Source organism: Galeopterus variegatus, unplaced genomic scaffold (assembly GCF_000696425.1).
Source record: "Galeopterus variegatus unplaced genomic scaffold, G_variegatus-3.0.2 Scaffold482, whole genome shotgun sequence".
Classification (NCBI taxonomy): domain Eukaryota; kingdom Metazoa; phylum Chordata; class Mammalia; order Dermoptera; family Cynocephalidae; genus Galeopterus; species Galeopterus variegatus.
In genome coordinates, this window is record NW_007726593.1 from 3,902 (window position 1) to 27,605 (window position 23,704).

The following is a 23,704-nucleotide window of genomic DNA, read 5'->3' on the forward strand; positions in this document are numbered from 1 at the left end:
CCCAGATCACACAGAAGCTGAGCAGCAGAATCAGGATTCTAACTCCATTCTTTCTAACTACAACGTAATAAAAGCTATCTTTAGGGTGAACTAAGCAGTTGACTTAGGACTGAACTTACAGGTATCCTTAAACTGAAAAGGAATATGGAATACTGGTCTAGATGTTCATAGTATAATGGTGAAAAAGTCGCATGGGACAAAAGTGGAATTTTTACAATAATCCTGTAATTGCTATTAGGACTATATTCAGTTTGATTTTGCATCTACATATATTCGTTGGTTTATTTCCTTTTTGAACTTTGTCATGTATCTTATCAAACTAATTTGGGTTTTGTTGCTGTTTTCCATATTTGTTAGCATTTTACCAAATTTCATGGCTCCCGAAATATTCAGTGCATTCACCCTTAGAGTGTATTTCAATCCTTAGGGTACTTATACAGATCCTGAGAACTCTTGCTCCCAAGCCTAAACCCAATTTAATACCATTTTATATCACTGTAAGTTATGTTTGGGCTATTATGGATACCTTTTAAGGATGAGCCTTCACTTGGCTGTACAATGCACCCAATATTATTTTTCTATTACCTATAAAATAATAGATACTGCAACGATGTATGGTGGTTGTCTCCAAAGTGGTTGCCTCTGGGCCATTCAATGGGGTGTGGGAAGCTGATATTATAACATCTTCTTATGTATCATTTTAATCCAAAAACAGGTAAGGAAGAAACAAAGTTTTATCAATATTTGCTACACAGTTGGGCTCTCTTTTCCTCAGTTGGTCTGAATGACATTTGGTTACATATCACCCTACTTTATTGTCTAAGTTATGCAAGGTGTAACTTCCACAATTAGAGTTTATTTGATTTTAGCATATCACAACAAAATATTAATTTAGTTTAGTAGATATGTATCCTACATATGTTTCGAGATGAATTCATAAATGCCAAATGCTTAGACCATAACAAGCAGAATAGACACTAGTTCAGTGTTAGAATTATCATTTATTTATGACATTGTTATTAAATGTTCTAGTTCTACTTAAATTCATTCAAAAAATAGACAACTGGTTTTAAGAGGTTCTGTGGAGACGTACAAATGGAAGATTATACTAGTAATATAAGCCCAAATTAAAAAAAAAGGGAAGAGCAGATATTTCTCCTTTTTCTAGCACAGACTCTTTGCCAGCTACACTATGAGGTCAGAATTATGACAGTAATTAGATCTGATATGAAAATGGCCAAAAAAATTCAAGTCTATCAAGGAGGTGTATATAAATTTACATGATTGTTAGTTACAAATCTTATCCCATGGGTCTATTGTGCCTTGAGATATAAACTAATGAGAGTGGGATTTCATCATGATTAGTGAGATATTTAAGAACTAAACATTTGGAGCATGAAGTTTTAGTATCATGTGGCTTGCAGCGTCCCTGAAAAAACATTTGGAAGCCTCTTTTGTGTCTTCCTTAGCAGTGGGAGACCCTTGGGAAAAACACTTATTCTTATTATTATAAAACTGGCTGAAATAATACTAGGAAACTATATTGTCACACACTAAAATGCATTTCTGTGTCAGTAAATATTGGATGACATTTGGAAAATATTGCTGAATATGTGAAAGAAGAAGCATTAGGAAAATTACTCAGCATTGGAAGATTGACTATAGAATTTCATTGATTCTGTTTCAAAAATAGGAATCACAAAGAGCTACTTTTTTGTTGAGGCTCTGAAGGAAACATAGAGAAGATAAATTGTCCATCATGAATGAGTTCTTTGGTAGAAGCAAGGATTTTGGGGTGTAGTTATGAAGAGTGTTTATGAAGGGAAATAGGTAAATATAAATACTGATGGAGTTGGCTGCTTCAGTGGAAATAATAATTCTGGAGTAAGTTCACAGTACTAATTCCTTATGTGGAATTCATCCTTGCATAGGCGAGCTATTGCAGCAAAGAAGTTGGAACCAGAATATAAAATCTTAATAGTATTTTATAGTGAGATGTGGAGTGACAGTCTTCTTGTAATCTTGTGTCAAAGTACTTAAAGTGGTTAATTTTATTAAACATTAAGTGAATCAAACTTGCAGGGATAATCCAGAGCTTTTCATACTCCCTTGGAGATATTTTCAAGGTGAAGATGACATTTTTAACAATGAGAAAGTCTCTGCTTTCTAGGTAACCTTTCCATGGAGAGCATATATTGAAAATGGATGTTTGGATATGTTTTCTCATTACATGAATAAGTTGCTGAAAATGATATAAACACATCACATATGAAAACTCTGACATAGACAAATTTTACAGACATGAAAGCACGATTTTCTAGTCATCCAAATAAAGAGGTTAAGTGAGACTTGAATTCATTTATTAGAAATATAAAAATGAACTATTGTGTTTTTAGTTTGTAAGCACTGATTGAGAGCAGGGAAAATGGGAATTTACTACCTGCATTGCAAATAAAGCCTTTTATAATTGGTGGATTAGAATGAAAAATAAGAATCATTTCCCATTTGTATCTATGCATGTTTGTGACATTTCTTTATCAACTTTGAAAGTCATTAAAACAAAATATGGAGATAAACTGAACATGAAGCCAGATCTCCACATTATTGAATCACAAAGTTTTAATCTAAGATTTTAAAAATGATGACGCATAGGGCCGGCCCGGTGGCGCACTGCTACAGTGCGCCGCTTGGGAGAGCGGTGGCGCTCCCAACGAGGGTTCGGATCCCACATACAGACCGGTTCCCGCTCACTGGCTGAGCGAGGTGCGGGTGCAACACTGAGGGTTGTGATCCGTGGCCGGATACAAAAAAAAAAGACAAAAAAAAAAAAAAAAATGATGACGCATAGGGCCGGCCCGGTGGCGCACTGCTACAGTGCGCCGCTTGGGAGAGCGGTGGCGCTCCCAACGAGGGTTCGGATCCCACATACAGACCGGTTCCCGCTCACTGGCTGAGCGAGGTGCGGGTGCAACACTGAGGGTTGTGATCCGTTGCCGGATACAAAAAAAAAAGACAAAAAAAAAAAAAAATGATGACGCATATTCAGTCCTATCACATTCACGACTCAAGCAAATATTATTTGTCCTGTAAAAATATAATAAAATAAAATGTATAGAAAATACTAATTTGACTTTTTTAACTTTAATTTTTTGTTTTATAATGTGTATGTTAATACTGAAGCACAGATATATGATTAAAATAATTTATTAGTATGCTCCTTTTTGCAAATGTATGTTCAAAACTCTTGCTTCAGGATGAAGCTCATCCTGAAGTCCCTGATACGTTATATATTCCCTTGTCTCTATGTGCTGGTGCTCTGTCATAGGGGAATTGAAATGGATTTCTCCAGGAAATGAGATTGGTACAACAAAGATGCATTTCAGCAGGCACCAGAAACTTACTAGATGATTCATTCTCTAACCACTATGGCTGTAAACATAAACTGTGGTATAATGTGGATGAAATTAACATAAACTAGGGTTAGCTTGGAGAAGATAGGTGGGTGGTTATTTTAATGCGAGATTATATCATTAAATCTCTTTATTAAGATGGACTATTGGCTTCTGTTATGGTGTTTGCTAAATAAAACATTTGCAAGTGTGTGATTTTATCACCAAAGAATATTACTTCTGTAAAGATCCAATGTATCTGTCAGGTTAGTAACCCGCATGTGAATGAATTAGGTTAGTACACGTGTATTTTCTTCTCTCTCTTTGCTGTCTGTCCAATTTCTACCCATTCCTTAACTCCAAGCTCCTACCTACATGTGAATGGATTGGGTGTATATTTCCTACAATGGAGGATCCTGAAATAATTCACATAAGCTCTGTGCAGATAATTTTGATTTTTTAATGTTTGGCTCTAGAAATATATTTTTTTTCAAAATCAACATAAATCAGAATTTTTAAACCATCATCAAAATATTAGTTAGTTTTTATATTATTTTGACATGCTTTTTAAAAATTTTTTAGTTCTATTGTACATACTTAGAGGGTACAGAGTAATATTTTGATACATGTACACTATATGTGATATTCAAATCAGGGTAATTAGCATATCTGTCATTGCAAACATTTATCATTTCTTTGTTTATTTTTGAGAAATCACATTATTTAAATATGATCATGCAATACATAGTGACATTTCAGGTTAACTATGAACCGCATGTATGCTGGTGGTCCCATAAGATTATATTGGCTGGACCATTTAGCCTAGGGGTATGGTAGGTAATACTGTCTAGGGTTATTTTTTTATTATTTTATTTTTTTGTCTTTTTTTTTTCGTGACCGGCAATGGATCGCAACCCTCAGTGTCACGCCCGTACCGGCCCGGGACCAGCAACGGGATCGCAACCCTTGGTGTTGCGCCCGCACCTCGCTCAGCCAGCGAGCGGGAACCGGTCTGTATGTGGGATCCGAACCCTTGGTGGGAGCGCCGCCGCGCTCCCAAGCAGCTCACTGTAGCAGTGCGCCACCAGGCCGGCCCCCTGTCTAGGGTTATTAAGTGCATGCTGTGGTGTTTGCAAAACCATGAAATTGCCCGATGACACATTTCTCAGAATGTCTCTCCAGTAGGCACGCATGACTGTACATTAGCTAATATTTTTAAATAATTTAACTTGAAAATATGTCTTAGGGCTTATGTACAAATATTTTTTCAGTTGTCCATTTGCAATGAGATGGTAAGTGTGTCCTATCACAAAAATTATATTTTCCTTTAATGAAGCACAGGCAACAGTGTGAATATCCAACAAAACGTGTAATGTGGAGGGCCCTGTGGAGGGTGACAGAGTCTCGCTCATAAAGCAGTGTGGGAGACATGCTGTGTATAAATATGTGTAACACAAGGCAGTTTGTGTCATCGGGAAATGGATGGGGTAGTCTGTGAGCTTGGGGTTGAGAATGGGTAAGATTGGACAAAGGAAAAAGATATTAAAAGAAAATATATTTGTGAAAAGTAGAGTTATTTCATTCAGCTAAATTGTAGAAAGCCTAAGTACAGGCTGCAAAATTACATCGGAACCAGAATATATACCAGGTAGGGAGCTTGGACTTCATTTTTGAGGCCATGGGATTTTTGAGTGATACTGTGGGAAGTCTATTTGGTGGCGGTAAGTAGAATGGCCTGGAGACGGGGGAGGCAGGGGCTGGAGAGAAGCCATCAGGGAATTAAGAAGACATTCAGGTGTGAGGATGAAGAATGCTGGCAAGTGAAATAAAAACAACTAATTTTAAAAATTACACTGAAAACCTGAATTTAAAATTCCCTTTTATATCAGAGTTTGCTTGATGTCCAGTTTCAGATACTGGTATGACTTGCATATAGAAATCCTCCAACTCATGTGAGTTATCATTATGATTTCAATAATGGAAGACATTGACTTGCATATAGAAATCCTCCAACTCATGTGAGTTATCATTATGATTTCAATAGTGGAAGACATTGAAATCTTTCTTTCCTGGATCACTTGTGCATCTCTGCTGCATGCCTGACATCTCTGCAGGAAATGCAACTTACGCCTAAACTTGGCATGTGTTATCGTCCTCCTTAAATCCACTTTTCCTCCTGTGTTCCTTGTTTCAGTTAATGACAGCACCGTCCATGCAACCTTTCAGGTTTAAAACTCTGGATTAATCTCCAGTGCCTGCTTTACCCTCTAGGTCTAACTAGATGTCAGATCGAGTTTTCCTTCCCCTTTAGTTCTCGACCTCAAATTCCACTTCTGCTCTGGTTTAGATTCCTTTGGCTTGATCAATTGAACTTTTAAGGTGGTTCATTTTACTTATCTCTTCCCTGGGACTTTTGATACATACCTCTGATCAGGTGTCTCTATTCTTTCTGGACCTGGTATCATCCGCCTGCTGTTTGTGGATGGTCAACACCACTAATGAATGTGCTGTGCCTGAAAGTACAGCCCCCAAGGGTAGGTGGGTCAAGGGGTTTCAGCCTGGGTCACATGGCCAGCATTAGTTATGTAGTGTTTTTGACTTTTAGCCCAAAACTTTAACCATCCTTATGGAAATAAGGAAAATTTAAGCATCGTTGTAGACATTTAATTTCTTGATTATTTAAGAAAGGTGTAATTAATTTCTTTATTGATGCTGTTAGGAATGGCCTTATTTTCCTAACTCCATTTTCAGACTTTTTATTAGTAAATAGAAAAAGTTGATTTTTGTGTATTGATCTCTATCTTGCAAGCTTGAGACACTCATTTATTAGGACTAGTAGGTTTTTTGGGCAACAATTTCATTTTTCTAATCTGGATGCCTTTACTATTTTTCTCTCTTCCTTCCTTTCTTCCTTTGTTGACCTAATTGTACTTTCAGTAATAACATTTATTATCTTAAAATCTATTTTGTGTGACATTGATACAGCTATTCCAGCTCTCTTATGGTTAATGTTTTAATTATATATATATATATATATATATATATATTTGAATCCTTGTACATTCAAACTATTTGTGGCTTTTAATCTATGATGTGTCTCTTATAGAGAGCATATAGGCAGATCCTATTTTTTATTCTTTCTGAAAATCTCTACATTTTGATCAGTGTTTAGAGCATACACGTTTAAAGTAATGATTGCTGTGGTTGGATTTACATTTGCCATTTTTTAATTTGTTTTTTATATGCCTGCTGTATTTTTTTCCCCTCTATTCTTTCATTTTTAGCTTCTTTTGCATAAAATGGTTAGTGTGCCATTTTGAAACTCTGTTGAGTTTTTTTTACTATGTATTTTTTGAATTATGTTTTAATCCCTATGTACTCTACGGATTACAGTATGCATGATTTTAATTAATCTTAACTCATCATCATAACTTCAGAGTCTTCTTCAGATAGTTACTAATTTAATTCCAGTAAAATACAGAATGGCCCTTAAACCAAAGTCGTGGAGTGGGGGTACTCAGGGCTCCCATTCTGAGAGTGGGCTCTTTTGTAGCAGGCTCACTGTCATATTTAGGTTTATCTTATCAATCATAAATACTATCACAGAGCCGAGCCCGTGGTGCACTCGGGAGAGTGCGGCGCTGGGAGTGCAGCAGCGCTCCTGCCGCGGGTTTGGATCCTATATAGGGATGACCGGTGCGGTGCGCTCACAGTGCTCACTGGCTGAGCGCGGTGCGGCCGGTCTCAAAAAAGACAAAAAAAAAAAAAAAAATACTATCACAAATGGACAGTAAAATATAAAGAAAAACAGCAGACAGTCAGGCTGATATGACCTTGACGGTGGCAGCTTGGAGTGGTTTTCAGGCTAAGCAGACAAGCCTCTGAGTAGTCTCTGGCTTAGGGCATGTCATTATGGCTTCTGATTCACTCATTTCTAAAGGGGGGATAATAATACTTATCTTGTGATGAGAATTAGAATCGTACACAAACAGAATACGTAAAAAGTGATATAGCTATTACTATTTACATAATTGTGTATATGGGGTTATTTCTTACATTCTTGAAACTGCACAGAAATTCCATGCAATTCCTAGCAAGAATTTCAAGGTGTCAAGTGTCTCAGTATGAGTTTACTTGGAGTTTCTAGTTTCTACTCCATAACTTTTTTAATAGTAAATTTCTCAACTTAGAGCTCAACATCCCAGAACATCATTCTGCTATACTTATATGTCTAGAAATTATGTCTCTTAAATACAGCTTAGGTAAGTGAGCCACGTAATGTTACTGAGTTGATTTCTGGTGGTTCAGACTGATACTAAGTAATTAAATTTAGTTCTTACCGTTTCACATTAATTTAAATGAAGTTTATCCAGCACATTTTCATAGAATGAAACACCTGCAAAGACTGAGATGGTGGGTATTTGTATGGTTATGCCCGAATAAATCTGCACAGTACGAGTATTACACAATTAATTGAATTTGAGGACATCTTCTTGTCACTTGTATAACTTGATTGGGAAGCCGTAATTCTTATTTTCTCATTTTTCCTCTCCTTTTGACTTTGTGAAACTCTGGATGAATCAGAATCTGTTGGTTGCCCTCATCTTTAGGTTCATGTGAATTATTCTTCAAGCAGATTATGAGACATGGGACTACAGCTATGGTGGTAAAGGTCATATTGCAGATGATTAGGCTGACCTGGTTACTGCAAAAATTATTTTTTTCCCCAGCTACTCTTTCAGCAGTGAACCTATGAATGGATTCTACCTAAATCTCCTTTTCACAAAATTCCATGGAGACGATGCTGTTGCTTGTCAGAAATTTTCACTGGAGGCTCTACCATGTTTGTTCAAGATCTCTAGTTCACTGGGATCTTGCAGAGAGCAAAGCTGAGATTTCACTAATTCTAATATTCAGCAAATATTTGGGTCATACATTATTTTTGTCTTAATTATTGCTGTATCCTTGTTATCATGGCAATGCCATATGCTAGCTATGTATGTAGTTGTTTTTTTTTTTTTTTTTTTTTAAATCTCTTTAGGGTTGAGAATGAAACTTTGCTCCAAAGTAATTTGTGGCTACTCAAACTGCAGCAGTGGTTCAAATATTTCCATTCATTTATTTGTTCTTGTGGTTTGTTATTCATGCATTTATTCCTATATTTACTTAAAGAGCTAAATTCTTTGAATTTAGTGGTGAGACTCCATAACTTTTTAGATAGTAGATTTCTTAATTTAGAGCTCAACTTTTCAGAACATCATTCTGATATATGACTAGAAATTATGTGTTTTAAATGCACCTTAGGTGAGTGGATCATTACCTAGAGTCTGGGGAGTTGGTATGTGGGAGTTTATTGAGATTGTGACGGATATTTGTTATCATAAATAATAGGCTAGAAATCAGCCTGCTTGAGATGGGTTCTCCCTTGCAGTGTTCAGAAGCAGGAGGCTACATGAGATGAACCATTAGGTTGCATATGTGACTTTTAAGATACCTGCATAATAGTATCTTGAGACTCGATGCATAGCAGGGTAAGTCTTTTCTCTGGTTTCCCTGTGAGTGTTTTACTTTCAAAATTCCACGTGCTTGTGTGCTGATCAACAATTACTCCCCCTCAAGTTGCGCTTGAATAGATTTGACCTCAGACAACATTCCTGTTGTGATATTAGAATGAGAGAGGTATTATGGGATGGTATACCAAACGAGTGTATTTTTTTTTTCCTTTTTGTCTTTTTTTACTGACCGGTAACGGAATCGCAACCCTCGGTGTCGCGCCCGTACCGGGGACTGGCAACGGGATTGCAACCCTCGGTGTCGTGCCCACACCGCGCTCAGCCAGTGAGCGGGAACCGGTCTCCACATGGGATCCGAACCCTTGACAGGAGCGCCACTGTGCTCCCAAGCGGCACACTCTCCAGTGAGCCACTGGGCCAGCCCAAAACGAGTGTATTTTGTAGTTTTGCATCAGCACGTTTGAGTCATTTGAATTTTAAAATAATTGTAAAAATCCAATGTATTGTTTTTTTTCTTTTTTACTGACCGGTAACGGGATCGCAACCCTCGGTGTCGCGCCCGTACCGGGGACTGGCAACGGGATTGCAACCCTCGGTGTCGTGCCCACACCGCGCTCAGCCAGTGAGCGGGAACCGGTCTCCACATGGGATCCGAACCCTTGACAGGAGCGCCACTGTGCTCCCAAGCGGCACACTCTCCAGTGAGCCACTGGGCCAGCCCAAAACGAGTGTATTTTGTAGTTTTGCATCAGCACGTTTGAGTCATTTGAATTTTAAAATAATTGTAAAAATCCAATGTATTGGCATCTCCTCTAATGTTACGTTTAAAGGACATATTACAAAAGATGTATGCCAAGGAGCAAACCATATGAAACTCATCTGCTTCACTAGGGATTTTCATAATTAGCTGCTAAATTGGCACAGCCGTGACTCTTTGTAGTGGCGGTGTACTGCTAATTACCATTCATTTAAACTTGCTAATATATCCTCTCCCACCTGGACCCTACCGTCTTCAAGAATGCCAAGTGGAATGACTTGAGTTTTTGGGGGATTCAAGGGATTGAGGCCTGGGAAAACCTAGCTTCGTCTTTTACGATCACGTTTAACCTCGTCTTCAAAAAGCTGATCTGAAAGAATTAACACAGGAAGAAACTTTCCTTCTCAGAGGTAATCATCTTAACCTTTGCTGCGAAGAGAAATGAAGGGAAAAAGAACATGGCAAGAAAAACTACCCAGAACTATGAACACCCGTGGAAAAGCTCCAGAAATAACATATCCAGGCTGGAAATAGGGTGAAATGTTGTGATTGGAGTATTCAAGAAATATAAAGAGGAAAAAGGTGAATTAAGATTTTTCTTATGTATTGCTTGATATTTAGTATCCATAATATTTTGTCCAAGCCAGTGGCATATAACACCATAGTTTTATTGTTATTGGAGAACATATAAACATTTGAAAGAATAATTATTCTCCATCTGGTAGGTGAAATTTTGCCTGGTTTGTGTCTCCAGTTGGTAAATTGGAACAGCCACCATAGGAACAACTTTCTCTTTAGGGGAAGATACGGTTTGATAGCCCCATAATTAGGGACGAAGTTGCCCCTCAGAGTTAGGGTGCCTTGCCAAAGGCCACCTGCAGATGGGTGGCCGAGCAAAACCAACCGCCTCAACTGCAGGCCATCTGCTGCATTTAAAAGTCTGCTGTCTTCACATTTCTCAGCAAAAGAGCAGCTTTTAATTTATATCTTTGTGCTTCTGAGCTTTCAATCTGATTGAGGGTTTTCTTAGATTAGGCAAGTAAAATGGTATTTTATTGGCCTTTTTCAGTTCATAGTGCACTGATTTTCTTATTTGCAGCTCACAATGATTCTTGGAAGTATGATACGTGTTTTTCCAACTTGACTCTTCTTGGCGAGTTTCCCATTGGACCTGAATTCTGTGTCCCCGGTGTGGTGATTTAACCCTTTTTTTCCTGTGCTGTCGAACTATTACCGTTTAATGCATCATTCATTTTCAAAATACATTTTGAGATTCGTCTGTGTTACTCTGAAGGTCTCTTGGAGCACAATTGAAAGACAATGTAAAAAGTTATTTGACTGGTTTGCCTTCATCATAGAAACCTAGAATTACTGAAAACCAAAAGTTTTACACAGTGTTACACAGAACAGCTGAGCAACCTTCAGACGGAATGTGGTGCGTCTAGATTCCGTAGCAGTCACGCTCAATGAAGTTGATGTATATTTACTGACAGTGATCTCCAGGACATGTTAGTAAATTAAAAGATTGCAATTTGTACAGAGTGAGTCCATGCACAAGAAAAACCACTTATGTATTTCTCTATGAGCATATACAAGGGTACTTCAAAAAGGTCATGGAAAGATTTGTATTATTTCTGTGAACTTTTTGCAATACCCTCGTATATGTATACAAATGCATAGAAAAAGGCCTGGAAAGATACACATTAAAAAGCTGAATGGATACTCCTGGGAGGAAGAGTGAGCATAATTAAAATTTGAAAGAGAATTTTTAATATTTCTGTATTGTTTGACTTCTCTAACAGGAAATGAATTTTTGTATATTTCTGTTTATGTGTGATTTAAAAACATAAAGTAGTTTCCATAGGTGGAGACCTGGAGATGCATAATTCAGGCTGAGAAAGAAAAACTATGCTGAGAGGCATCAGGATGTTAAATGGAGGAGTTTATTAGGCTATGGTTTTTAGACGGTTCTAACAAGAGGGATGGTTTAATGTGGCTTCTACAGTCCTAAATTATTGGTTGGAGTTCAGTTAAGGTAGTGACATGTTTCAATAGGTTTTTAAGTGGGTTAGGCAGATACATCTGTGGAAGCCACATGGTTTGACGGATGTCTCAGTTGGAAACCTAATTGATTTCGCAAAGCCTCCACAGTGCCAGCAATGCTAGATACTGCTTTGTGGTTATTATTGAGAATGTTTTCCCTGTTGCCCACGCACAGGAGAATGGTGGTTAGTTTGTATGTTAAAGAAAAGAGAAGGCAAACAGCCATGCTACCAGCCTAGTACACGTATCCTGATAAAATTGGTGATCATATAAAAAACAGTATTAATCTCCGCTGCTTGCTTTTGGACCCAATTCTGGGCAGCCCAGATAGACATTTAGGCAGATGGAATCACTTTCTCTGATTTAATTTTGCACGGCAGTAAATGCATGGGTTTTGTGTAACAGGCTGATAGGTGTGTATGTGCAACTGCAGTCTTCAGTTTTCTGTTCTGATCTTGTTGCAGTGAGTTACTGGGAACTTGCAGGGAGAGGCAGGAGACACCGAGGCTTAAAACAGGAAAACAGAGTTTACTAATATGCCGGCATTGTCTCAGCAGACTCAAGTTCAAAGGCTGAGCCCCGATCGCAGCAGGGCTATTATTTTTATATTATAGTATTTCTGGGTTTTTGTAACAGGGCAAGAGTGGTGATCTTGGGATCTTATGTGGTTATGACTCTGTTTCAGGGTGGAAAATTACAAAAAAGAAGCAGAATAGAAAATTCTGTTACAGCAGGCAGTGTGTGTTAACCACAGTGTAAAACAAGGTGCAGCCCCAGCAGCAGCTGGGTCTGTATGACATCTGGGTGGGGGTCTTGGTTACAGCATAGCAGGGCACAGCCGGGCAAACACGAGAGCCTAATGACCATAGCCAGTGGGGACACAGCTGGGTAAGTACGAGTGCCTCAATATGATCTGGGTATTCTGAACCGCCTGTAATGAAAAGCGTACTATATGAGGGTTTCTCTTTGGATTTGGAAGCACACTGACAGTAAAGGCAAACAATATTCTTTCCAGTGGAAGTTCTAAAAATTAACTTACTCCTTAGTAAGACTTGAGCAAAAAGAAAAAAAACAAAACAAACAAAAAAAACAATAGACTAAGGAAAAGGTGATAACTTGCAAATGCTTGCCAATTGGAGCTTCCATGACAGATGTTTTTAATGCTACCCCTTATTTGCCAAGCCTGGTGTTAGCAGTCATTTTGGTTTGGGGCTATTTAGGTTGCCTTTGATTGATGAATGAGACTCTGTTTTCCAGTGATTCAGCTTCATATCTGGGAAGTGGGACGAAAGGCTTAGCATACATGCTATAGTGGGAATAACTGCACACATGTCAAGGTTATTTGAGGAGATCTACATCTAAATTAAGGCACACTTTTAGTAGTTTACTTTAAAAGGTAGCAAGTTATGGTCGTGATTCTGTTGCTTACAATAAGTAAACCATTTTTCTTTAGAACAAAACAGATAACATACAAAACTCTGATTTGTATTGTTTCAAGTTTCCCTGAAAGAGGTAAACAATATTTTTTTACTGTCTCAGCTTTTCTATTACATTTGTGTGTGTGAAGGGGAGAACGTTGGAGAGAGAGAGAGAGAGAGAGAGAGAGAGAGAGAGGGAAAGGGTAAGTCAGAAGAAAACAGATTAAGTCTTTAAAAACAGAGAATTGCCTGCAAAGAGTATTGACAAATTTCTTCCTGCTAACACCACTACCTAGAAAAATATCCACACCAGGTCTGTCACTCGGTGGAAAACTGAAATTTGTTTAGCAGGATTAATTCGTTTCAAATGCATGTGATTTTTGAGGATGTCTAAATAATGTAAGCTATTATAATGATCTGTACTTAGCATTTTGAAACAATTTAAATACACCCAGAACATAAACTTTTAAAAGTCACCAGAAAGTGCCTTTTCTTGAAAATACTAGAACAGTTTAGATGTTATGAACAGGTGCATAATTATAGATTAGTGTTTTCAAGCACTGTCCAGAGTGGAATCCATGTAAAACCAATTTTAAGAAATGACTGGTATTTCATGGATATTACAGATAGAGAGAAGTCACAATTCCCAAGGCTCATGATAATGACTCACTTATTTTGAGTTCCTGTTAAGTTTTTGATATTGTGATAGCTCATTACTATATTATCTCATTAATTTTTCCCAACAGCTCTATAAGGATGGTATAACTATTATCCCATTTTTCAGGGAAGGAAACCAAAGATTAGAAAAGTTAACAGCGGGGCTGAGCCTGTGGCGCACTCGGGAGAGTGCGGCACTGGGAGCGCAGCGACGCTCCCGCTGCGGGTTTGGATCCTATATAGGAATGGCCGGTGCGCTCACTGGCTGAGTGTGGTGTGGGTGACACCACACCAAGGGTTGCGATCCCCTTACCAGTCACGAAAAAGATAAAAAAAAAAAAAAGGAAAAGTTAGCAGCTAGTAAGTAGTGAGGCCAGGATTCTTGCTTCAGTGGTCTGTTTATAATAGAACCCATGCTCTGTATTATAACATGCTGATTCTAAAGCAATTAATGAATATTGGCCTGAAATCAGTCTAAGGGTATGTTGGAAAGGGCTCTTAAGCACTGCCAGGAGTTGGTTGTTAGCAAGCGCTATCTATCTGTCAGAGTATATTTGACAAGCCCTCACATTTTAAATGGAAGTGAATGAAACAAACACTTCCATTAATGGATTTTTCCCCCCAGTAACATTTGTCTTGATCTGAAGAGGAGAGATTGTCATTAGCATCATTAGAACTTAGAACATTAACTTTAAGAGCAATCAGTCCTAAATTTCACAGTAGAAGAGAGTCACTTTCTTAGCTTCCAGTTTTGTATTTGGTGACTTTGGAAAGAAAGCCCTTGTGTAGTCAGCTGCGGAGTATGGAAGCAGTAGCTCTGCTCAGATTTGAGAGGACCCCTGGGCTGCTGGCTGAGATCCTCTGAGGAGGAGTGGAAGTTGTCAATTGGATTGGGGACACAGTAGCCTGTGATAGGAATATGGAGGAATTCAGAGAGGGAAAGCTCATTAAAAAAACAAAACAAAACGTGGTACCAGGGAGGTGTGTGGGGTATGAGTAAGCATTGTGGTCTGATTATGTGCTTCATTAACTATAAAATAATTTTAATTTTGGAACCCCAGTAGTTAATCTTTCCTTGAAACCATGAAGCATCATTCTCTCCTGATGATAAAAAAAATGCAATTCCGTTGGTAGTGGTTCTATATAATAAATACTAAAAATGTTTTAAATTGTAATTTTGATGTATTGCATAAGCTTATTGGATTTATCCTCATAATATTCTTTTTCTGAAGAACACATGATCTTGGTTGTGTTTCATGTTGACTGTGTTCATGTTTTTCTGTTATGGAAATCCGCCTTTAAGCATCTGCCCATACCTTGCTGCACTGTATACTGTATCCAGCTAATCTCAAGCGAAAGCATACATGATTAATAATGTGTAGTTCCCTCTAGGTCACAAATCAATTTTTATCTTTCACCTCCTTGGGAGTGACGTTTTGGGATTTTTTGGAATTTATGGGGTATTGGTTGGAGTGGAAGTTAAGAGAAAGAAAGAAGAATGGGTGATGAGAAAATACAGCAATATTGTACATATTTGCACCCAACAGTTTAGAGGCAAAATGACATCTGGCTTTAATAAAACAAAGTAATTGTTATCTTTGTGGATTAGGAGGTGCCTGTGTAAATGAATATTTTATACCAGTGCAATTTTATATTTGCTAAACTTCAATACTAATTAGAGGCAAGTATTATTTTTTTTGTTCTTAATTTTTGTTTTAATAGCAAGCTGCTTGGGAGGTTAGATATTAGTGCTTGAGAATCAGAGAAATCTGGATTTTGATCCTGGATTGAAATGTTTGTGACTCTATGACTTTGGAAAAGTAACCTACCTTCTCTGTTTTCTTGTGCACACAATGGTAGTAATAATCCTTACCAAAGACAATCACAGGAGTTGTTGACAAGGCTTGAGTGCTAAGCCTATCAGAGTAAGCACTCAATAAATAGGAGCCACTGTTATCCATGATATTAAAAGTGTATTAAATGTGAGCAGTAATGACAGTGCATCTTGATGATTTAGGAGCTCGCAGTTGAGAGGTGACTCTTACACTGCTGATGGCTTTCCCTCTTTCCACAGAATGTCCCCCCAGATCTCTCCATCTGTACCTTCGTGCTGGAACAGTCCCTCTCTGTTCGGGCCCTGCAGGAGATGCTGGCTAACACCGTGGAGAAGTCAGAAGGGGCAAGTACTCAGTTTGTGTAGACTTGCAGTATTTTAACAAACTTAGCTACTATATAAATAATTTCTTTCATAGGTATTGGAGATTTTCTTTTTGCTGAAATAAGTCAATGCCTTTTTCTCGTCATGTCCTTAGGTTTGACTTTTTTCTTTATCCAGCAGACCTGTGGTCTCTTAAAAATTAAAAACAAAAATCCAACCTCAATGTGACCTGTGTCACTAAGCCTCAAGCTTATGTCTATAGTTAAAAACAAAACCTTTCTTTGAGCATTTCTGTGTCTTCCTACATTTTCAGAGCTGTTATTGTTACTGTCTTAAACAATTGCTTTTTGCATGGCTATTTGTCATTAACCTCTAGTTTTCAAATGTCTCTAACCATGTGATTATGTTCTAAGCTTCTTTATGGCAAGTAAAATTTCATGGCAGTGTTGTATATTTAAGTAATGAAATTATGATGATATGGCTTTAGTCGATTCTAATTTTGCAAACGGCTAATCATTTTCTTCTGAAAATTGAAATTCTTATTTTGTCTCCAAATGCAGATATTTTTCTTTCGAAGTCTATTTGGTTATTTTAATTATTTTCCATGAGACTAGCTGTGGCTGATTTCTGGACTGTTACCCATTCTTAACCCATTCAGTAAAGTTTTAGAATTAAGCAGGCAGATGAATGGATCAAATTTTTGTTATCTGTTTTGTTAAAAATTTTCTTACACTGTAATTACTACAGTGTATGGTTTAATAAACTATAGTATTTTCAGGAATGACACTTAAAATTTTCTTTTGCTGTTATTGATCTATATATTGCTGATGTTGTTAATCTTTGCTCTGGTATAGATAAATAACAAGGTTAAAAGATGATACAACGTGGTTCCATAAAAATAAGTGGGGCTGGCCAGTTAACTTAGTTACAGCGTGGCCTTGTAACACCAAGGTCAAGAGTTCAGATCCCTGTACTGGCCAGATGCCCCCCCCCCCAAAAAAAAATGAAATTAGCAATCAACTATGATGTAACATTGTTTTCATCAGGCTTGTAGTTTTTTGAAATTTAGTGTCACACAGCTTAAAACTTTAATTGGTTAGTGCATTAATTCTAGAATTATTTTAAATTTAATAGTATGCTACCAACTGGCCAGATGCCCCCCCCCCCCCAAAAAAATGAAATTAGCAATCAACTATGATGTAACATTGTTTTCATCAGGCTTGTAGTTTTTTGAAATTTAGTGTCACACAGCTTAAAACTTTAATTGGTTAGTGCATTAATTCTAGAATTATTTTAAATTTAATAGTATGCTACCAAGCATGGAGAAGAAACTTTAGTGATTTTTATTTGATATTAGACTAAAAGCTTATTTTGCAAAAACTCCAGATATGTTGTGTTTATTTTAATTTTTCAAATTCATTTTTGGTCACGACAAAGCTTGAAATTATTCTGTTAGAATAGGTAAAGTTTTTCAAAAAAAATTTTATTGTTTCATGCAAAGCTTTAAAATTTAAGGTAGGCTTACATTTAGAAAGAGCAAAAATTTATCAATTCAACTAGTTTAGTTTCTACCTGGAATAACCCCTCCTGATTTTTAAACAGCACTGAGGCATATCAACTTTGAAATTCAAATCTGTCTTTACAAAGGAAAATCATTTCTCTTTTGCATTAGCATCTAGCAAAATGTGTATAGCTATTTCAGCTACCTCGGTAGATATCAGCTTAGGACTAAATTGCCATAAATTTAATTTTTTTATTGCTAAGCTGCTTTTCCTAAATTTAACAAATTTGAAAATCTTTTATCTCCCCGGAATCATGGGGTTGAGCTAGGCAAGCTCTAAATTTTCTGTGCATATTAATGAAGTGCTTTGAAATACTGTTTAGGATTTATGTTTAATTTTAAGATATTATTAGTTAGGTTTTTCTGCTCCTCTCAAATATTTTTATTTAGTTGAATTTATTTTTGAATTGTTCTCTATCTAGAAAGTTTCTTTCAGACATAAAGTAGTAATTCGTGTGACATGTGAAACATTGTTTAACGAAGCCCAGCATAGCTCCTGTAAGACATTAATTAGGAAATACAATTTGAGGAAAATTTGCCATAGGAAAAGAACCTATTTCATGGAGCTGAATCTCTCTTTTAGCTAGTAGCTCCAGAGGATACTGCATTTGGGGGAAAATAACATCCTCTCTTATACTGCTGAGCAGTTTTGATTATACCCAGGATTGACATTCAAAATATTTAACAGCTGGTTTGGCACAGATACCAGTTAATCAAGTGGCCCCCAGCCACAGTGTTAGAGGAAAGGTCCTGGAGATCTCTGCTGTGTTTGGGGATTTGGGGGTGGTATTCTCAAGGACCCCTGGGTGGTTAGGGTTAGGGAACACTTTGGGGACTTGAGGAAGTGACCATTTCCCAAGAGGAATAGATGTTTTCCCTTTGAACCACCATTTTAGTCATAAGAGTGCATACCAGCTAAATAAATACTATGTCTGATTATATGTGGTGAGTGAATGCTCCTGGCACTTACAGGATTCAAGTCTTCTGGAGTCCACGGGAACCCATATCATCTTTCCTAGAGTCTCAAAATATCTTCATTTAACTATTACGAGACTTTAATGGTGAATCCTTTTGTCAAGCAAATTGTCATCTCCAACTTAAATTATACACAGTCGATTGGCTTAAACAGTCTAATTCCATTCCACCCTGAATACACCTGACTTCAACTGATCTTGGAAGCTAAGCAAGGTCGGGCCTGGTTAGTGCTTAATATGGGAGATTTGCTTAAACGAAGATCTGCTTTTCCTCGTATGAAGTGTGACATCAAGATAATGCTAATTTTCATGAAATCATTTCCCTCCTTACAAATTAACAGCCTTAGACATAAAGGAACACAAAAGGAACCTTGTATATTACCTGATTCCCTACTCTTTCTTAATGAACTTTATAAAGGCTCGTTCTTTATTCTCATAATTTTTCCTGAATTCTTAAACAATTCAGTAAATAGAGTAATGTTGGTACCAGTTAATGTCCAAAATGCTGTCACATGGAGATAGTAATGCAAACACATTTGATGACGATGAGAAAAAGTTTTGCATTTAGAACCACGCCTTGCTTTTTTGTGGCTAAGGACCATCCATTATTAAAAGTCAGTTGTTCAGATGACTGGGCTAATGACTTGCTGAAAAAAAGTGAAATTTACTTTTTTGAAAAAAATTAATTTTATTGTGTATGTTTAAGGTGTACAACATGATGTTACAGGATTTATGTAGATAATAAAATGGTTACTATAGTGAAATAAATTAACAGATGCATCATCTCACATAGTTACCCATTTTTGTTTGTTTTTGTGGTGACAGCAGCTAAGATCTACTCATTTAGCAAGAATCCCAAATACTGTAGAATCTTATCACCTGTAGTCTTTATGTGTACATTAGATCTCTAGACTTGTTCATCTTAAATATTTGCTACTTTGTAATGAAGTTTCCTTTAACATTTGTTATTGTTTGTTCATTTTCAAATATGCTACTGCTGTGCACAGCATACATCTCCATCAAAATATAGAATCAAACTTCATTAAAATACAGAATCAGGATGTAAAACTCTGTCCACACTTTTAAGTACTATAAGGGAAGTAGATATTTGCCTCTGAAGAAAGCACAGCCAAAGACTGAACAGGGCTACTGTATAGTAATGAAAAATAATTGCGCACTCAATTTTATTTGTGCTTTGGTGACATGCCTGCTTTATTATGGTTGGAACTCAATATATTGCATTTACCTATATTCCCATTTGTTTGATTAATGCTATTGTTAAAAGTGATTAGTGTCTCCTGTGCAAACAACATGAAGATATATTGAAATTTCAGAATACATTTAAATTCCAGAATACATTTAAATTCCAGAATCATTTAAATCTTGTATATTTATAAAAGTAATATAGAAAAGTATAAAATAAAAATGCCCTCATCACAGTCCTTTTTCCTTTCCAAGATAACGACAGCTAAGAGATTGGTTGATATCACCTAGAACTTTATGCATAAAAATATTTTTACGTAAATGGGATTGTACAAGGGGACTTCAAAGAGTTGGTGGAAAAATAGAATTAAAGGATAATACAATCTTTCAATGAACTTTTTGAAGTACTCTCATATTGTATGCTGTTCTGTCATCTTTTACCACGAAACCATATTTGGTTAAAAAAAAATGACACAAAAACTCAAAGGAAGAGAGGATTCATTGAGTTGATCACGGCCCTGGTCCAGGTTTTCTATAGTTCTCTGTGTGTGTTGGTTCAAGGCTAGCTCGCCTCATGTTTACAAGGTGGATGTGACAATTTCAGGGATGATATCCAAATTTAGCACCATCCAGAAGCACGGAAAGGAGCTAACTTTCTTTAGTTCTAAGAGCAAGGCACTTTCTCCAGAAGCTTCCTGCTAGGCTTTCCCTCATGCCCATTGGCACATATCCAAGCCTCAATTATTTACTGGCATGGGAAACTGAGGCCAGAAGAATGGGTTAGACCAGGGGGATTGGGAGAGGTAAGGAAGCCCCTATACACTGAGTTCTTTTACTGGGAGAGGTAACGGGATTGTACGTGTAAGCTGGTCCTTGGGGACCAGCTGCTAAAATACACAGCAGACACAAAGTTAGCTAGTATCCTTACGCCTTCATTGCAGATATTTATTTATATTTGGGATCTTCCAGGTTCTTGAGCCAAACTAGGAGCAGCAAGTTAAATCCTTATCTAGAAAGTCAGTGTTCAGGTGTCTCTGTGGCTGGAACCTAGGCAGCCCATGTCTGTTCTCTACCTGTTCATGCAGAGTTCAGTCTACAAATATGTATTGAGTTGCTTTTGTGAATTCTGGGGATGGAGATACCGGGATAAATAAGAATGCATCCTTGCTCTTGAGAAACTTAGCAATCTAATAGTAAAGAGAGAAGGTAAATACTTGTAATGTGGGGTGAAACATTCTTTGGTAATAAATAGGTCAGTGAGAGTGCAGGAGAGAGATCTAATTCCTTATTCACACTGCCCCCTTGTCCATCCTCAAAGCTGTGAAATGCTCCATGAATTAGTGTTTGTTTTCAGACACTAAGATGCCACTAGTTGTTTATATCTGAAACTGCAATTTCTAGATTTCTCCTATCACTTAACATATTATATCAAAAGGCTTCCTGTTTCAGAAACATTTCTGGTAACACTTAAGTACAGCTTCAGAAATGAGGCTATGATGCCAATAAATTGACAGACTTACTAATTGATGTGATTTTTTGCAGGCATCTTGTCTAAAGCCTCTGTACGTAAGCATGCACCCTTCATCTGCAAAATTGGTGCCATGATTTAAGTTAAAGGGGAATGTGATTATAATCTCCTTGAGGGCTTATAGCTAAAATTATTCAGTAAGCAACAACTATTTCTCTATCACTGATGTGAATGTGGAATTTGATTGAAATATGCATCTTCTCTTTATTGACACTTTCTGCTGGACTGTCTTTCTGTTTCTAAAAAGACAACCTTCTACTCAGAAGCTACAGATAACTATGTATTTTTATGTATTGCAGTGATGTCGTTTCCAGAGACTCTAGCGTCAAACTCAATAAGGAGGTCAACTTAATTAGCATGTAATTTAATCACAATGGCACAGTTGGGCGCTGTTTTAGATTATGAATCTATGTAAAGGTTATTTTATTTGATTAGCGTCATTCAATCTGGACATCTTCCTCAGATTTTTTTCTGCTTATAATAGGAAAAAAAAATTCATATGTAAATATTTGATACCAGATGAATCAGATGGTAACTTTCTGCACTAAACTATCCTGGAATTTACCAATAGTTTAAAGATATTCGGAACCTGTTGAGTCAACCACCCTCTAATTTTTATTCCCCTCAAGGTCTAACTATATTTTCTCGAAACATTTTCTTAACGTTCTAACTTCATTTTCTTAAGACAAATATTCTAGTCCACTTGGAAGGAAAACTTTCTTTCCTTACTCTTTATCCAATGGCAGTGCCCTTTACATGCCCCCCTCCAAAAAACCAGAAAAAACCCTCATACGCCTTTCTACTTATTTGAGTTTTCTTCAAAGCACGTATTGTCTTCTGACATACCACGTGTTCTGGTTTGTGTTTTGACTTCCTGTCCCCATTAGAGTGTAAACCTCATGAGGACAGGGCTTTTGGTTTGTTGTGTTTACTTGCTATACCACAGAGAGAAGAAACAAACAGTTTTTCCTCTGCTCTGATCCCACCGCAGAAGACTCTGTGACCAAATGGGACAGGGCTTCTCTCCGCACACCAAGCAAGCAATCAATTCTGCAGCAGATACCAGCTGGGTGTCCTAATTCAATTCAATTCTGTAACTATGAGGGTATTTCAAAAGTTTGTGGAAAAGTAGAATTAAAAGACAATGTGGATCTTTCTATGAACTTTTTGAAGACTCTTTGTATCTATCTGGCAATAGACTCAGATCCCACCGGTTGAGGGGCTCAGTCCCCAAGACTCCCCTCTCCCTTTCTGATGCCAGTCGCAAGCCACAGGTTGCTTTACCTGTGCTCCTGACCGGATGGCTATACATCGGGGTTCCCATGACCCCCTCCTTGGGTTCTATTAATTTGCTGAGCTGTTCCCAGAACTCAGGGAAATGCTTACTTACGTTTACCAGTTTATTGTAAAGGATATTGCAAAGGCTACAGATGAAGAAATGCACAGGGTAAGGTATGGAGGAAAGGACACAGACCTTCCATGCCTCCCTGGGCACCACCCCCAGGAACCTCCATGGGTTTGGCTATATGGAAGCTCTCCCATCCCATGACTTTTGAGTTTTTATGGAGACTTTGGTACATAGGCATGAGTGATTAAATCCTTGGCCATTTGGGATCAACTTAACTTTCAGCCCTTTTTTCCTCCCTGCAGGTTGGGGTGGGGCTGAAAGTCCCAACCATCTAATCCTGCCTTGGTCTTTGTTGTCACCTACCTGCATCCTGAAACTACCTAGAGGCTGCCTGCTACCAGTCAACTCATTAGCATACAAAAGCACTCATTACTTTGGAGAATCCAAGGATTTTAGGAGTCACATGCTAGGAAACAGGAAGAAGATCAAATACATATTTCACAATATCCCAACCACTAATGCCCAGGACAATGCATGTTGTGTACTAAATATTCAGTAAATATGTGCTGAATGGAGGAACTGCCAGATAGAATTTATAGATCAAAAATTAAGAAGCTGAAAAGTGCAAAAAATTCTGTTTCTGCTGTTGTAGTGATAGTTTAGAATTTACGGTAGAATTTCTGCCTGTTAAGGGCAGCTCCTTTTTATCTTTTTCTCTACTGTGGGGGAAAAGGAAGGGAAAGTAAGAAAATAACCTTTTGGGGTTAGATAACCACACGTCCTTGCTTACCTGGCACAGTTCAGTTAATATCAGTTGTCACAGCTTCATTACTATTAGTTCCTGCTTTTGCTGTCCAAAGTGTTCCAGGCTGGATGAGAAATTATATGGTCATCCCTAGTTATGGTGCCTTTGTGAATCAAGTTGAAGTTATAGGTCCTCGTCACAGAAAAAAATACAAATAATTTGTACACGTGCAATGTCTTGTCTATCGTTCAAGATTTGAAGACTTGAAAGGAATCCAAGCAACTCCATTAGTGACTGCTGTAGCCACATGCTCTGAGAAGGTGTTTTTTTCAATTAATCTCATAGGTGTGAGAAAAGGACAAAGACCAGTGGAAACTATAAAACTTCAGGATTAGGGAGAGCAGATGGAA

The 23,704-nt window shown here is 37.5% G+C and overlaps 1 protein-coding gene across 1 annotated transcript in view; it reads left to right on the forward strand.

Annotated features, from left to right (window-relative positions):
- Positions 1–15,851: 15,851 nt before the first annotated feature.
- Positions 15,852–23,704, forward strand: part of LOC103587716 (ryanodine receptor 2-like) — a gene marked incomplete at its 5' end in the record, with an annotated part of 226,133 nt that continues 218,280 nt past the window's right edge. The window contains one exon of the mRNA XM_008569236.1: positions 15,852–15,956. Coding sequence (XP_008567458.1) covers positions 15,852–15,956 — 105 coding nt within the window. The remainder of the gene's footprint in view (positions 15,957–23,704) is intronic.